Source organism: Fukomys damarensis, unplaced genomic scaffold (genome assembly GCF_012274545.1).
Source record: "Fukomys damarensis isolate Sample0158 unplaced genomic scaffold, DMR_v1.0_HiC HiC_scaffold_26, whole genome shotgun sequence".
NCBI classification, from domain to species: domain Eukaryota; kingdom Metazoa; phylum Chordata; class Mammalia; order Rodentia; family Bathyergidae; genus Fukomys; species Fukomys damarensis.
Window position 1 is genome coordinate 822621 of NW_022900938.1, and position 16599 is coordinate 839219.

General features: G+C 57.4%; 1 protein-coding gene across 8 annotated transcripts in view; it reads right to left on the reverse strand.

Moving 5' to 3' along the window:
* Window positions 1–16599, reverse strand: part of LOC104857583 (aldehyde oxidase 1-like) — a 45354-nt gene that overhangs the window by 7167 nt on the left and 21588 nt on the right. For all 8 annotated transcript variants that reach the window (XR_778888.3, XR_778889.3, XR_778890.3 and 5 more), the window contains exons 18-27: window positions 15152–15274; window positions 12262–12358; window positions 9195–9319; window positions 7875–8008; window positions 7073–7160; window positions 4931–5017; window positions 4121–4312; window positions 3358–3585; window positions 1873–1968; window positions 142–270 (exon numbers count right to left, since the gene is read on the reverse strand). Coding sequence is in view for 3 of the 8 variants with exons in the window: in XM_010617577.3 (XP_010615879.1) it covers window positions 142–270; window positions 1873–1968; window positions 3358–3585; window positions 4121–4312; window positions 4931–5017; window positions 7073–7160; window positions 7875–8008; window positions 9195–9319; window positions 12262–12358; window positions 15152–15274 (1299 nt within the window). In the remaining 5 variants the exon portion in view is untranslated. The remainder of the gene's footprint in view (window positions 1–141; window positions 271–1872; window positions 1969–3357; window positions 3586–4120; window positions 4313–4930; window positions 5018–7072; window positions 7161–7874; window positions 8009–9194; window positions 9320–12261; window positions 12359–15151; window positions 15275–16599) is intronic.

Here is a 16599-nt window from a genome sequence, read left to right on the forward strand (position 1 = left end):
CAGAGGCTGGGGTGGCACCGAAAGCACATTGATGGCTGGGAACCAGGGAGAGACTTCGGGTGCAGCTGGGGAGGGGGCCGTGTGGACAAACCCACAGCCGCTCAGCCGGGGTCGGCCTGAGCATCACTGGTGCGTGTCTACCTTCACTGCCAGCCCATTGAGGTCGGCCACCACGGAACCCCCCGAGGCGTTGGTGTTCGGGATGGTCTCGGTGCTTGTCCCACGCAGGTGGACGTTCTCCATGGGCATCTTCAGCTCCCGGCTCACCACCTGGATTTGGGACAGAGTTTCTTTTTGGGCACTGTGGTCACCTGGGGAGCAGCGCACACGTCCGGCCTGGGGTGTGAGTGTGAAGCTGTCCTATGCACCACAGCTCAGGTAGCACGAAACCTGCTTCCCTGAGAACTCCACAGCCCGTCTGGACCCCAAGTTCTGCATGCACTTTTTTTCTTTGATTCTCGCCTGGGCCATCCTATTGGGAAGCCGAGGGGAGCCCAGGAGAGGCAGGAAGGAGCCCTTGGTTGGCGTCTAAATGGCGTGAAATAAACACCTGCCTCCAGCACCTTCCACCACCTCACTCTGGCCCAGTGCTCTGGCCCAGCCCATGGCCCCAAGGCCAGGAGACCTCATTTCCAGGCTCAGCTCCAGCTGCTCTGGGCAGCTCGACCCAGACAGGGGCAGTGGCTGCAGACAGCTGCCCGCACTGCACGGAGGTGAGGAGATGGCACCGTGGGCTGCTGGGTTCTTATTCCAGGGCCTCCGGAGATCTGCGGGCAGCACCCTGGCCAGGGCTTGCCCACCGCTCCCTAGGGTGTGGCATTGGGGCTGCTCCACAGACAGAAGAGAGTATCTCCAATGCCTCCACAAAAAGCAGTGACAGGGCTCTTCCACTTTCCTAGCAAACCACACAAACTTGCCGGGGATTTAGCTCAGTGGTTCTGCCGCCTGCCTGGCAAGCGTGAGGACCCGAGTTCGATCCCTGGTACCAAAAAAAAAACAAAAAAACCCACACAAACTTTTTCAACCATCTGTCACATTAGTGTTGTGCAGAGTGGTAAGAATGTGAGCACCTTCTGGAACTCGGTAAGACGTGTCAAGCAATTTAAAATACGCTTACCCTGTGACCCAGGACTTGCACTTCCGGTAAAGTGTTTCAAGAAAATAATCACAGGTAGGATCGTGGGTTAAAGGACAAAAACTTCACCAAAGTATTCAACAAATGGAGGATGGTTAAATAAAATACACTACAGGGAGCCACGAGAACTGTGACGGTAAGGAATTCTTAATGACCAGAGGAAGCAGTTTCTGTCAGGATCGGTGACAAAGCAAGGGTATGAAATTACATGGATCGCGTATTAGTGATTTTTTTGAAAAAGAAAAAAGACAAGATAGAAGCACCCCAAAATATAATTTCAGAGAGATGAAATTATGCAAGTTTTAAAAAAATATTCTGCCTTTTCTAAATATTTTGCTACCTATAATATTAATTTTCTACCATGATTATGAAACTAGATACAGTAGCTTAAAATTAATCTAAAGTAGGTCAGCCAAAAGCCAACTGGTCTATGGCTAGAAATATGAAGTAAGATTCACATTCTGGGTTGTTCAGAGCCCCGGGTATGAAAAGGGTGAGAAACAGCGCAGAGCAGCAGAGCTCACACCTCCTCGGTGCTTAGCAAAGACTCAAGCAGACACCTCGCTGTGACACAGGACTCTCCTCGGGGCTCGGTACCCTGCTCCCTACGTGGATTCCGCTGCTGTTCCTGTCCTTTCCTCTGGCTCAGGAAATGCGAGCTCACAGGGTTCCAGCTTTCCTCTAATGAACCTGTGCCCCGGGACGCACCCAACAGCCTTGGGGATCTGCAGGCTTACCTGGATCATTTTGGTGTGGACACCTTGCCCCATTTCAACCCCACCGTGAGTGACCAGCACGGAGCCGTCCAGATAGACGTGGACCAGGGCGGAGGCCTGCGTGGGAAGAGACGGTGGGCAGGGGCCAACGGGCAGCCCTTGAGCTGAGGCAGGGACAGCGGTTTCCATCCCTCAGCCCTGCCCGAGGCATGCAGAAACGGCTGCGGCAGGCCAGGCTGTGCGGCTTCCTGGCCAGCTGCACGGTGAGGGTCCGGGTGCCGGAGTTCTCAGAGCGCTGCCAGCCTCAGGATGCCCTGGTGTGAAGGGCCCACTTGGGGAACCTAACAGCAGCCCTGGCCCCAGGAAGGGGTGAAGCGAAGGACCGCGCCTCCACTCCTGCGCTGAGGGACCAGTGCATGGGCCAGGCCCCCGCCGTCCACACACGGTGCTCATCACAGTTCCGTGGCCTCATCACCATGGGACAGCTCTGCGCCCCGACCCGGATCCCGCCTATGGGCAGCTGCAGGCTATGTCCATGCTCGGCAGCGCAGCTTTCTTAGCACGAACACGAGAAGCTTCCTGGTTCCCTGAGGCTGCCTGAGACAAGCCTAAAGGCCGCAATGCAGCGAGGCTGAGTACTCTTCACCTGCCTGTCTGTGGGGGAGTGGACAGCAGGGACGGTGGCCACACATCTCCTGAGCCCCCCTGCGGGCTCCCAGGACCTGAGGGAGAGAGGGGCAGTGTACCCCCGTCCCTGCTGGCCTCGCTGCTCCCTGCAGCCTTTTCTGCCCCTGCTTTGCCTTTGCTCCGCCCCACCATCCCGCTTCTGTGTTGTGGCCCTTCGACTGAGCGCTCCACTGGTTTCTGCCACTGCCAACAGGCAGGGAGGAGAGGCTGCCACCAGATACCACGCGTCCTCCTGTCAGAGCCCACCGGCAGGCGGGGCGGTGCTGAGGGCCGAAGGGGCTTCCTCTGCCTGCTGCTGGGCCCTCCCCACACAGTGGATGGCGCTGCTCTCTCTGCTTGGGACAGGAGGCAGGCGCAGCGAGTGGACCTGGCAGCACTGCGGGGCTCAGTCCATCAGGAACAACCGAGTGAGCAGTACTGCCTCCCATCTCCCCCACTCAGGAAGCAGCTGCACACAGACAAGCTCCTGACACTGGGCTCGGAGCCACGTTCTGGCTCGCCACACGTGCCCGGCCGTGGGAGGTGGCACCCAGTGCCTGCACCAGCTTCTGGCTTCTGCTCTTGTCCAGGGCCAAGGGCAGCTGGAGGAGCCTGGGACCACTGAGTGCCCTGAGTCCATCTGAGACACCGGGCAGGGGCCGCCCCCTTTCCCACAGGAGTGCACCCCAGCACGTGGGGGGTGCGGCACAGGCCCCCAGACTCCTCCGCAGGGAGGCTGCTCCACCCAGCACAGCTTCAGGGAAGCTCGGAACCGCGCATGGCTACCACAGGGCAGGGAGCCCCAGGATGGACAGCGCCCCACAGTCTGTGGGGACCCACCTGGCCCAAGGCGACGTTGCCCACGCCCACCGGGAACTTCAGGGGCACCATGGCCAGCCCTTTCTTCTTCCAGGGACTGCCGGAGTTGAACTTGTCCACGGCTGCCCGCCGCAGGGCGAAGGAGGCCTTGGCCTTGCATTCCTGCCAGCAGCGGGCCAGGCCCTCGGTGTTGATTTCTTGTCCGTAGGGTGTCTGCTCGGTGCCCTGGTACATGTTTACCTCCCGGACCTGGGCAGAGCAGGGCGGGTAGGTGGGGGCCCTGGTAGACACAGTCTTCACGTCTGCGTGCAGGGCTCAGGCGCTCCTGCCTCCCAGAGTGCTGCTCCTAACACCCATGAAAGTGCAAGGAGGAGGCCTCTCCTCTCCCTACACAGCCCAACGTGGCATGGGTGTCTGCAGGCCACACCATCCAGGTTATTCAGGTATAAGACAAGAGCTGGGCATGGTGGCACAGGCCTGTGGGTCCAGTGCTCTGGGAGGCCGAGGCAGGAGGATCACAGGTTTGAGCCCAGCCTGGGCAATTTAGCAAAACCCTGTCTCAAAATAAGAAATGGGCTGGGATGTGGTTCAGGGTGACTCCCAAACTGCAGCAGGGTGTGACTGCCACAAGCTCTGTCAGAGGCTCTGCCACGGCAGCCAGCTCTCCTGACGCTGTCCTTCAGTGCCCTGAGTCTCAGCCCCACCTCCGTCAACACGTGGACGCCCCTCCCTGGCAGGACAGGGGCCCTGGCGCCTCTTCGCGCGAGGGCAGAGGCCGAGTTACCTCCTCCGGGGACAGGCCACACTCGGCCGCCACCTCCACGATGCAGGACTCTGTGATGAACCCCGCCTGGGGGAAGCCGAAGCCTCGCAGTGCCGTGTTGGACGGGAGGTTGGTTCTGCAGGCGCGGCCCCGGCAGCGCAGGCTGGGGAACTTGTACGCGTTCTCCGTTTTCAGAAGACCCATCTCTATCGCCTGTGGAAGCCAGGCAACGCAATGAGACCCTCGTCCTCTGCCGCGTCCCGCAGGCCTGCTGACCTGCACCACGCCTCATGTCAGCTGCTGGGAACGACCCCAGGGGGCTTCTGAAACCGTCAGTCTTTGCATTCACATTTTAGAGCAAGTGCACATTTCCCAGGTTTCAGATCTTTGCACACAGGGCCTACGCACCCGTCTGCAGGAGGCAGTGCCTGGCAAAAAGAAAGTGCATTTGGGGTTTGTCCTGGTGCAGAGGTCCCAGTGGGATCCCACCCTGCCTCAGGCCCTGGGCGCTGACTGGGGCGTTGGGAGGACTTGGACAGCTGCCAGTGGCTTCCGGGGCCTGGGCACTGGCCCAGGAGGTTAGCGAGCGTCTTGGGAGGTATGGGACAGCTCCGCACGAGGCGTCAGCCTGGCCAGGGCATCCTCAGGCCCGGAGCATGGCCAGCTGGAGCTTGCCTGGATGCAGACCCCATGCTGGGCCCTATCCATCTCCCCAGGCCGCCTGAAAGCGGCGCGGCTCTCATGGTGGGAACAACTCCAAGAGACACATGGGCTCCAAAGTCGGAGCGCCTGCACCATGCTCTGGCAGGCGACTTGCTGTAAGACACTTACGAACAAGGACTCGTCCAGGGAGTGGCCCCCATTACTGTAATGCTCCAGGTCCAGGGCCGTGATCCGGCCGTTGCTCATGAACCCCACCTGCGGGGAGAGTGGACCTGTGATGCCGGGCTCCCTGGCTGGAAGAGCCTCTCATTGTTGGCCTGGGCAGTGCTTCCTGGGGTCTGTGCCTTGCGCTGGGAACTCGGGCAGCCCTGTAACCTCTCTGGCTGTCTGCGAAAGGGAAACAAGGAGAAGCACGCACTGTACAGGCAGCCACGGGCGCGCTGGGGTCCCACAGACACCACCGATCCGTTGCAGTGGCACAGCCACCCCACCCACGTGCCTCTCCTTCAGAACGTGCCACAGTGACAGCTGTGTCCCTCCAGTAAGGGCCAGGGTTGGGGTCGTTTTTGCCTCACTCTCAGGCTGTCCCTCCTCCCCGTGCTTGTGCAGTTGAGCTGCACCGTGCTTCCCGAACTGTCCCCTTCCCCTCCCACTGGCCCTTTGGAATTTTCGCGTCCTGTGCATAGGTTTAATCCCTGCTGTTCTTCTCCAGTTTTCCACCAGACCCTGTGGCTCGTGGGCTCCTCTCCTGTCCACCCCCTCATCACCTCATCCACTGCTTCCTGGCCATGTTCTGGCTCCTGTGATCCTCCTGCCCCTGCTGGCCCCAGGCCACGCTGCCGAATGTCACCGCCTCACTGTCCCAGTGCACCCGGGCTGAGTCATGGTGTTGCACGGATCCAGGATTCACAGGTCTCACTCAAGCTTAATGGTCCAGGCCTGGCGCTTCAGCCCTGCGCCAGTGTCACCGACACATCCAGCCTGGCCCGTGCCACACACCGAGAGTGCTCTGCCTCCTGACTCCCTCCTCCTCTGCAGCCCAGCAACCCAGGCCCCTCCCTGCAGTTCCCGCTCCTTGCCCCCCGAGTGCTCCCTGTCTGCCCGTCTGCCTGGCAGCCTCTGCACATCCTCTCCCCTGCTCCCCTCCGGTGGGGTTACCGGGTGTGCTCCCTCTTTCACCTGCAGTCCTTCTGTGTTCAGAATGACTTCATGGTCTTACTCCTCCCCTCGCAGGACAGTAATCTCCCTGGACATAGTTCACTCCAGTAGATCCTTTGACTAATTCCCAAATGGAACTCAGCCTGGATACATCATTAGCGTCTAGACTGTATCCAAGCTCACCTGCTGTGGTGGAGGCCTGCTGAGCACCGCAGCCCTGTGGCCTTTCATCCTGGACTCACAGGAGCACCCTGGCGGCAGGGGGTGAAGTTCTGGACAGAGCCACCCAGGGCCCCCACGGACAGGCCTGGTGCCTGCAGCACCTCCGTGGGACGTCACATCTCTCGTCGCCTGGTGGCTGCCCACCGCTGGGGCCCTGTGGGGCCCTGCAAAGCCACACGATAGGACCTCCTGCCAGCCACCACCCGAGGGGCTGCCAAGCACTGAACTGCATGGTAGTTTAACGTAGTTGATGTAAATGCGAATGGAACAGCCACACGCACCTCACAGCTACCGCGCCAGACGGTGCAGTCCGGGGGATGGCGTGGTGGCACTGCCAGAAGAAAAGAGCTCAAATTCCGGAGTGGGGCCTGCCCCTCCTTACCCTCTGCCAATCACATCCGGGAGTGACTTGAACACAGAATAACATCCTAAGGTTTCAGATCCTGAGAGTGCTCTGTTGCTTGTTACAGCAGTTAGTCCACCGTGACAAGTAAAATCATCTCTTAAGAAGCAAAGGAATAATTATCTCCTATATGGAAACGTATTTTGGGACATGATTTTCAAAAATACCTTTGATGCACTGAAAAGTGAGGAGCCCATTTGCAAATAATTACAATTTCCTGCAACACTTTTGTTATGGGGATTAGTCTATTTTACTTCTTTTATATATGAAACTTAGCATGGTTATCAGACTGACTTTGGTGGACATATACATTCCCACCCAGGTTTTCCAACTTTCGACTGTAGGCCCCATGCTGGCTGTCACTTTCTCACAAACTGACACCTCTGAGCAAAACAGAAGAGGTCGCTGAGCGGCAGGGTTGTATGAGCAGCACAGGTGGAGGGAGGCAGGGCACAGACAGAGGGACGGAGGGACAGAGGGACATTCCCCACCGGGAGCCTGAACCCCGCCGACGGCCTGCCACTCACCTTGTACTTCCCGAGGTAAGGGTGGCGGCCGCCGGTTATCAGCATGTCTTCTCCTCGCTCCAGGACGCAGCGGACTGCACGGCCCTGCCTGAGCAGAGCGCAGAGGTGAGTTCTCTCTCTCACAAGGGCCTCCCCACCTGCCTCCATTCGCAGTCCCCAGGACGCCAGGCTCTGCCTGCCACACAGCCTTGCTGACCTCTTGCGGTGGCCTCCCCGCCCTCTGGGCCCAGGCCCAGCGCCCACGTCCATTACTTCTTGGAGGGCGGCTCTGGGCATTGCGGTGGGCATTGCCCTTTGCCGGAGGAAAGTGGCCCTGAGGCCACGCGTTAGACTGCTGACAAATGGCAGCACCAGGTGGGGTCTGGACCAAGGTCTGTTCCTTCTGGGACAAGGACCTGGCCATGCCAAGGGCACACAGTTTCCCATAGTACGGTTTTGAGACCCTCAAAAGCGTAAGCAACGTAAAGAAACACAGTCCCAGCAAGAGCAGGGCCCAGGCCAGGGCTTGAGGAGGCCACGCACACAGCGTGGCCAGCAGGCACCCGGCCAGGCCCTGCTTCCTGTCCCCACTCCAGCACTGTGCTGTTTTGCTGTGGCCTTTCCTCCTCTTGGGGGTGGATTCTTACTCTGGTTCTCACAGTGCTGGAAGCTGAGATTCATGAGACAGGATGGCTGCCGGCCTGTTTGTGTGCTACGCGGGTTTACACAAGTTCGGTCTGCTTCTTCCTTGTTAATCTGAATATTGAGTTTTCCTTGTGGCTTCATTTTATCTGTAGTGAACCAGCAGGTTTTCTCCCCTTACCTGTGGGCTGCGAATGCAGTGATGGCTGCCATGATGCTGGTTGTGACCACCTTGCCCCCGAAGGCGCCGCCAACGCGCCGCACGTGGCACATGACCTTGTTAGCCGGGAGCTTCAAGGTCGAGGCAACCATGTCCTGGGGACGACAGCCGTGCTCAGTAAGGGCTGGTCACTGCCTGCGACCTTAAAAAGAAACTGTTCCCGGGGTAGCAGGCCTGGCACGTGTGGCACACGAGCAGAGCAGAAGAAAGCCCGGTAACCTCACGGGCTCTGGCCCTGCGCCTCAGCGACACCTGGCTATGAGGACCCCAAGTCACGACTGAGGAGTCCTTGCTACACTAGCAACTTTCTAGGTTTTCCTCGTGAGCCACACCCAGAATGCCCGTCCCTGACCCAGGGCTGTGTTTCCTGCAGACTGAGGTCACCCTTCCCCCCGGGGTGCCAGTCCCTCCCACCCCTCCCCTCCGGTCTTCCCTGGATTTGTATCCTGTTCTGCCCCCCACTGTTTAGGGTTCCTTAGTCCTAACAACTGTTTTATAGCTGGGGAACAGAGGTAGACCGGGAGGGGCACCAGGACAGCCCTGGGCTGGAGGCCATCCGGTCCTGCCCAGGGCTGCCCGTCTCTGTGGGATCCAGTGGACACCTCCTGCTCTGCTCCCTTCCCCCAGGTGTCTGACTCCCATCTCCTCATTGGGCCCTTTTCTAGTGGCTGCTCTCCGGGCACACCCCTCCCCTCCCATCCTCCTGCTGCCCAGGGCTCAGGCTGCAGACAGCAAACGTCTTGGTCTCCCTGTGGGAGGGCCTGGACATGGTCTCTTCCCCTGCTCTCCTGGGACCCTGACTAGAAATCCAAAGTTGAGCCTACTCCTTGAGTGCGTGCTGGTGACTCAGGCCTGGGTGCCTGTACTTTCTTCTGATTCCTGCGCCTGTGTGCATGCTGCCTTGGCTGATGGGCCCTGGCTGCCCGCAATCTCTCCAATCCTGCTCCCTAACTCCCAAGTGGGTGCTGCATCCTTTGGGGGCAGGGTGGGCCTTCCTCTTTTTTCTTCTGTTTCCTTGACTGTGCCAACAACAGAGCAAAAGACATGCGCTGACTGTCTAATTGGTTCTGAAGTTATAGGTCCACAAACAGAAGGCGCCTCCTTTAATCAAACTCTTAAGATCTGGAAATTGCGTGGCTGTTGATACCCACCCACATCCGTACGACTATTAGTACTCAATTTTTCTGCAGGTCCCGAAGGAACGACCATTGTCTCTGGCCACTCTGGTACACATTTGGGGCAGAAGCCATCTGTCTGTGTCCTCACAATGACCCACGTTACCTGGATGTACTTGGGAAACTGTGTGGACACGTAGATGTCCATCTCCTGGTCCTCTCCCTTGGGAACAGCGAGCATGCTCTGAGTCTCCATGTAGAAATGCTCCTGGCCACCCACCCGGACCTCACCTGTCAGGGGAATGTGGGAAGTGAGGCAGCAGCCAGAGCAGCGGTGCCTACCCGCCAGACGTGAGGCCTCCAGCAGCAGCACCAGCAATGCGTGGCCTCTGTACATCCCCTGAGGGTGGGACACTGAGCGAGCCCTGCGGAAGGCACAGGACTTTCCGGGTAAGAACACTGCGGTGAGGCGACGTGCAGTTCCCAGACAAGACTGGAAGGGTGAGCTTCTCCCTGGGCCCCGCCAAGTGCAGCTGGCCACCCTGAGCCCTGTCTATAAGCAGATTCAAGCAGTGTGGTAGCTGACTTTGCAAAATGACTGTTCAAATCCAACTGAAATGGAGTCAGGAGGCCATGGCGTGAGACCCTGAGGTCACACATCCTGACCCCAAACCATTTCACAAGCCAACCCACAGCCACAGGGCCGAGGCGGAGCTCCGCCGACAAACGAGACTGTGACACACCAGGCCCCGCCCCGTAGGGTCAGCCACTTCCCACACCCTCTTCCCCAGGAAACCCCAACCTTTGCTTCATGCTCAGGACACAGCAGAGGCTGCCCCACGAGATTGTGAATCTCTGTCTTGCGTATTAGTCCCCCAAAACCCTCCGTCAGAAGACGGACAAGCGAAGAGCAGAAGGTGACACGTAGGGACAGCAAGGCCCCGGGGAGATGCAGCTGTGGGCTCATGGGTTTGCGGTTCTTGTTATCACGTGCCCTGTGCGTGCGTCCCAGCTCTGCAGAAGCCAGTGATCCAAAACACCATGGCAGAGGTGAAGAAAGCCCCATGGGAGCCGATGCTCAGTAGCCGAGGCTCAGCCAAAGGGCATCTGAGAGACCAGCTACCGCAAGACAGCACACACCTCACCCAACTGAGCCCCGCAGAAACTCAGCAGCCTGCTGGACCTGCTGGACCTGCAGGGGGCCTGCTGTCCCCCATCAGGCTGCGATGAACACCCCTGTTCCACACCAGGAACCTGCATCTCCACCCCACCTGGCAACAGCAAGCTTCAGCCTCTCCTCCCCAAGTGCATGGAATCAGGTGTAGTAGAGAAGATTCAAACCAGACCCAGAGCCCTGGGACAGAAATCCAAATGTCTTGGACACATGACGAAGTCACTCATCGCTCCAAGATCCAGGAAAATCTCAGCTTCCATGAGGAAAGACTGACAGCAGCTCAGACAGAGGTGACCAGAGGTTGGGGCTACTGACAAAGACCCAAAGGAGCCATCATACAAAGCCCTTAGAGCAGTGATGAAATACAGAGACAGCGAAGAAACAGAAGGCAAAAACCAAACCAAACAAAGCAACAACAACAGCAAACAAAACCCAGAGGGAAATTCTGCATCTGAGAAATACTGTACAAGAATTGCAAATTTAAACACTTCCTGTAGGGGCTCAACAACAGAACAGAACAGAGGAAGCGACCAGAGAACAAGGGCAAGAAAAACAGAAACCCGCCAACCTGATCAGCAGAAAAAACAAGACTGGAAAAATCTGAGTGGAGCCTTGGAAACCTGTGTGACCAAATAAAAGACCTGACATTTGTGTCACTGAGCAGGAGTAATGGCAGGTTGTTCTCAAACGGCACGAGATGTGCTTGCTTCGGCAGCACATATACTAAAAACTTGGCAAGAGACACGAACCTACGGACTCAAGATGCTGAGCGACCCCGACTGAATAAATCCAAAGAAATACACGCCAAGTCACTTCATATTTGAACCCCAGAAATCTAAAGACAAAAGGGAAAAAACCCGGACACTTTCTTGAAAGCAGTGAGAAAAATACCCGCCGGACTGGGGGAAAGCACTTCAAGAGACAGCGGTTTTCTCAGCAGAAACCAGGGGGCAGAGAAGTGGGCTGTGTTCACTGAGAACCTGCCCACTCAGAAGTCTAAATCCTGCTAGGACATTCAGTCTTCCAGAAACAGAAGAATAATTACAACATCAGCAAGAAAAAAAGCATGACAAAAAGACTAAAAATGCATTAGCTTTCCCTTCTCCCCTTGACTTGAAAAACGGTGTCTAAAACAAAACTATAGGGCTGCTTCACAGGGATCCAAAGTGTGCCCAGGAATATTAGATAATTATCAAGTAGATTAGGGCTGGGAGAGAAAAAAAGGGTAGAAGGGAGGTCAGGTTCTACACACAACTTGTACGGAGAACTCTGTAACAGGTGGCAATTAGATAGAGGAACATCCAGAGCTGCCAGGAAAGAAGTCTTCAGGCCGCACACTGGAACACACCACGCCCCTCCAGGGCAGAATCCTAGGAGCTACCTCAGAACTGCAGGTCACTGGGGGTGGAAAGAAAGCGAGTAATGCAGGTGGGAGGCAGAACTTCTTAACATTTAAAAATGGACCCAGTAATAGTGAGTGATAAACCGCCTGAGGAACATTCCCCAGGAGATACTTTATCTGGACTCCTATTTTCTCCAAGATCTGACTGAAGAAAGAGCAGAACGTGTAAGAGTAAACGTCTCATGCACTCCCCCAAAAGTGAGGAAGGAGTGCAGAAAATCACAGATTCTGCCTCACAAAGTTTCAAGCGCTCTTAGGGGTAAGGGGAAAAAATGAGAACCAAGACCTGTCACGTAAAGGCACAAGATCCCAGGGACGAATGTAACTCTACTGTACACCTAAAATGTACCAGTGAACTCCATGAGGAAAAAAAAAAAGTTTCAAGTGCTCAGATCTCAACTCGAGTGCAGCTTCTACCAGGCTGAGTGCGCAGCCTGCTGTCCCTGCAGCAAACCTACGCAGCACCCGGAGCCCTCGGAGCTTGCTTTGTGGCTTCACTGAAGGGCGGGTGGTGCCGCGGGATGGCGCCCAGTGTTGCGGCCCCTGGGATGCAGAACGCACAGAGTGGGACGCCCACTCCTCAGGGCAGCGGCCACGCTGTGAAGCCGGCTCCTACCGTCCAGGCCACTTCTCGCCACCCTCTCCCGAGAGCTTTACCTTCCAGAACTCGATCCACCGTCCTAAACGCCTCCTCCACATCTCCACACTCCAGCTTCCTCTCCGCCTCCAAGAAGGACTTGAGTTGGACAGCTTCCTGGAGAGAAGGGAAACTGAGGCCAGGCCTGCAGGACCCCACCCCGCAGGAGGAGGGCAGTGCTGCCCACAGCCGGGCAGCTGTACAGGAGCCGGCTGGTTTCTGTCCCTGCATGCCACGCCCAAGCTGCCCACCCTGGGTCATGTCCACCTCAAAGCCCCAGTCTGCGGCCACCTGGGGATTTTCCTACCTCTGGACACCTAGCAGGGATGCTCACGTGACCCTGCCATTTCCTCCACTGAAAAGGGAGGTAAGGACTTTACCATCAAAGGACCCAGGCTCCTCGACAGACAGTGTTTGTGGGCTGTGTGGCTCAGGTGACCTGGGCTCTCTGTTCCTCAGCAGAGGGAGGGCTGTTGTGAGCAGCAGGGAAGCCTGAGGGGGCCGATGGTGGTGGGCAGTGCCCAAGGTGTGGGGCTTGCTGTCTGCATCCTGAGAATCTCAGCAGTGCTGGTCGAGGGCCTGGCTAGGGCTCCCCCATGCCACGAGGTCTCCAAAGCACACAGCTTAAATTATCTGTGACACTGCATCCACGGAGGGGCACCGGCTAAACCTGCACCCTGCACCAGAGCGTAGCCGTCACCCACGCACGCAGGCGGGCTAGGACGCTGAGCAGGTGTCACAGGACACGGCTCAAGCGTGTGGGCTCCTGTCTCGCACACACACTCTGCTTTCCTCACCCTGTGCTGACTGGCACCGAGCTTCGTGCTGGGATCCACTCACACGCTTCCTGTTAAACAAAGACTCAAGTACTCCAAGTTGAAGAAAAGCTCATTTTGTAAGTCGCACCCCTACATCTTTTCAGCTTCACTTGAGCTGTGGAGTCAGCGCCCTAAAGTCCTGGTGAGGAAGGCATGCGGGGACCAGGAGCCAGCAGAGTGAGGGCAGACCCTCCTGGGTCCCTGTGAGGCTGCTGTCTGTGGGTTTGGATTTTTATGTGGTTGGGGGTAGGAAAGGGAAGGGTGGACATTTAAACCACTGGTATCCAGCACAGAATTTCAAACCAAGTCTGGATGAAGTATTCCTGAATAATTGTTGAATAGGAAGCAATTTCAACTCAGAAGCAGCTCTTGGAGGAGGAACACAGTGCGCGGGGTGATGATGGGGAAAAGCCTGGGGAGGACCCAGTGCCAGGTCTGACCTGGTCGGGAAACTCTCTGGCCCAGTCGTGCCTTAACGACAGCCAGATTTCTAGATTTTTGTCTACTTGGATTGATTTCACTTTTATTTTGGTAAAGGAAAAGGGATTTATTCAAAGCTCGCTCTGGAGGAGATGAAGGGTCCATTTGCAGCGTTTCGTCTTGCAGTGTGGGTTAGGTCTTCTGTTAGCGACAGAGGCGGGGAGGAACACAGACAGCGCAGGTCAGCACACTGCTTTACCACCGTCCCCTTTCCTGAGCACAGGGAACTGGAGTCCTGCCTCTTGGGACCAGCATCTGCATATTCTGTGCTTTTCTCTGGGCTGAGGAGAGGAGGGAGGTGGTTGCTGGTTATGTGCCCAGCAGGAGAAAGTCTGGAAAAGTTGCTAAAAGGAAAATCTAGATCTTAAATTCCCGTTTTGAGGTGCTGGCTACACCCCGACACAGTACCCAGGTTGCGTTTCTCCGTCCACACCACACGCTCCTGTGCTGTGGCGGCCCCACGTACAGCAGAACTGCTGGCAGAAGCCTGCTCATGGATCTTACCTCCCTTCAACCAGGATGAATGGAAACAGGTGCAGAAGCAGCCTTTGCGAGGCGTGGTGGCCTCACTAGATGTTCCCTCAGGTGGACAGACCCAGCTCACAGGTGAAGGGACTGAAATGTGCTTATGAGGGAGCCAACCCAGTTTCCTAAAGTTTTTCATGCAGCCAGCATGGGAAACCCAGTCCGAGGGGCCGTGAGGAAGATCAGCCTTCGGGATGACACAGAGGGAGCAATCTCCTTAATGAATGCACATTTTGCGTCCTAAATACTTCAGATAAAAGAAGAGCCTTTAAACTGTTCCTTGGATCTCCATCTCTCCATTTCTCTCTCTGTCTCCCTTAGCTCCATTGTTTCTAGGTGTAACGTGGCAAGACGCCATGGCTGGTCTCCCCTGGCGCTGGTGACCTCGGCCGGGTCGCCCGCTCTTTTCTACCTCCATGGGCGGAGCGAGGTCAGGCTGCGTTCCCAGAGCATGCAGCACGTGCACCGACCCGTCCAGTCTGCGAAGGTGGCTTCCCCTCTTATCACTCAGCACTTCGTAGGAACCAAAGGGATGTCGCAGAAGAGGTGACTCAACCTCCATGCACTGCCAACCTTGGCCTGAAATCTCAGGCAGCAGGTGCCACTCTGCAGTCTGACTTTCCCCGGCGCCAGGGCCTCGAGTCCCTCACAGAGGATCTAAAAGCAGAGCTGCGGAACCTGCCTCAGCCTCTGGCAGGTTTCCTCACGAGCAGAGCCCGGTGGAGAAGGTGGGGATCGGAGCACAGGATGCACCTGGTCCAGGCCCCCATGGCTGTGCCTGGGCTGACAGTGCCCACGTTTCTCCCCAGGTCCCACGAAGCCCCAGAGAATCTGCCACCCTCAGCCCACCAGTGACCTCGGCCGTCCATGTGACTCCAGAGGCCTGGCTGGGTGGGGACAGCGGGGCCCTGCCAGTGGGACATGACCCAGAAGCCGGTTCCCAGGGACAGGTGACGGGGTGCCCGGGAATCTCGGAAGTGGCCTGGGGCCAGCGGAGGCTGTTTTGGGAGCCACTGGGCTGGGCTTCCTAAGAGGGCCGCTGTCGGCCTCCCCTGCCTGAGGGGCCCGCTGGGTCTGCCTCCCTGACCTGGATGGTGAGGACCAGCGGCTCCAGGTCCTGGTAGACGATCCGCACTTTCTCAGCAGCCTGTTTTGCCCGAGTCTCAGAGTCTGCGATGACAGCGCAGACAAGGTGACCCACACACAGCACCTAGGACAGAGGCCGTGGTCACCCACATTGCGCCAGGCCCGTTGGTAGGGGTGGGACCCATGGATGATGAGTTCCCTCCCAGGACTGTGGCCAGCACCACTTCCTGCGCGGCCCAGAACGGACGGGAGGCAGGCGGGGAGGCCGGGAAATGCACACCCCCAAGTCGGCCGAGTCCTCCCTCCACCTTGCACCACTGCTCACACTCACACCTCCTCGCTTGGCCCCAGCCGACTTGTAGAATATTCTGTCTTTCCAAGGGGTACAATCTCTAACAGAAAACATGGAATCCAGATGGTGGAGGTTGGCTGTGAGCACTTGCTGAGCACCCACGGCGCACGCCCCAGGGTCTTCCCAGCACCGTGGCCAAACAGAAAGTGCTAAACACCATGTCCAGCACTGTGCCGGAGCGGCTACGCCCGATTCAGGCTGAGTCTGGGCTGCGGGTCCAAGCCCTGCAGGACTGCAGTCCTCTCTGTTCACAGCCTCGGCAATGAGATTTCTTGAAGCCACAATAGACTACAAACCAGCATCAAAAGGGAACTAGACCCAGAGCCCCGTGCCTGGCTTCGAAGGCTTATGCTGGGCCTGTGGCCAGTGCAGACCCGGCACCGGGCTGAGACACACGGCACTTAGCAAGCCCGACAGCGCTTCAGCCCATGGCTACTCGGCCACTGAACGTTCAGGCAATGCTGCGCTCAGGTCTCGGTCAGGGCCACCCCCAGCCCTGCCCTGGGGCGGCTTCAGTGGAGTTCAGACATCCGCTTTCTTTTTTGTCAAATAAATCTGCCAGACAGAGCTGGGGCAGGGCCTGCCTCAAGTACAAGCCTTCGGGAGGTCAGAGCTGGGCACCAGGATCTGGTGCCGAAGTTCAGTATCTGACACATTCCGACAGTGGCAACTGCTTCTCGGTGGCACTAGCAGTGGGGGGAGCAGGGCGTGGAAGATTGGAAGGTACCGGGTAAGGGTTGGGGGACTAAGGACGAGCTTCACACAGAACAGGGCAAATTAAAGATACTTGTCTCTTCTGGGCCCTGAGCTCTAGGCAAGCGGGACCACACACCCCTTGTTCCGCCATGGAAACCAGATATAACAGGTGCTCGCTTAAACACTCCCAGAGCCAGGCCTGGTAGTGCACACTTGTAAGCCCAGCACCCTGGAGGCTGAGGCGGGCAATCGCAGGTTCTGGCCAGACTGCAGTCTGGCAAGTTAGACCCTGTCTCTAAATAAAAAACAAAGCAAAAAGCCCACTGAGCACAAGTGAGTACCAATGAGAGAGTCAGGATGAGTTTGGGGATTCCCAGGGGAAACTTCGTGGGGAGGCCCTG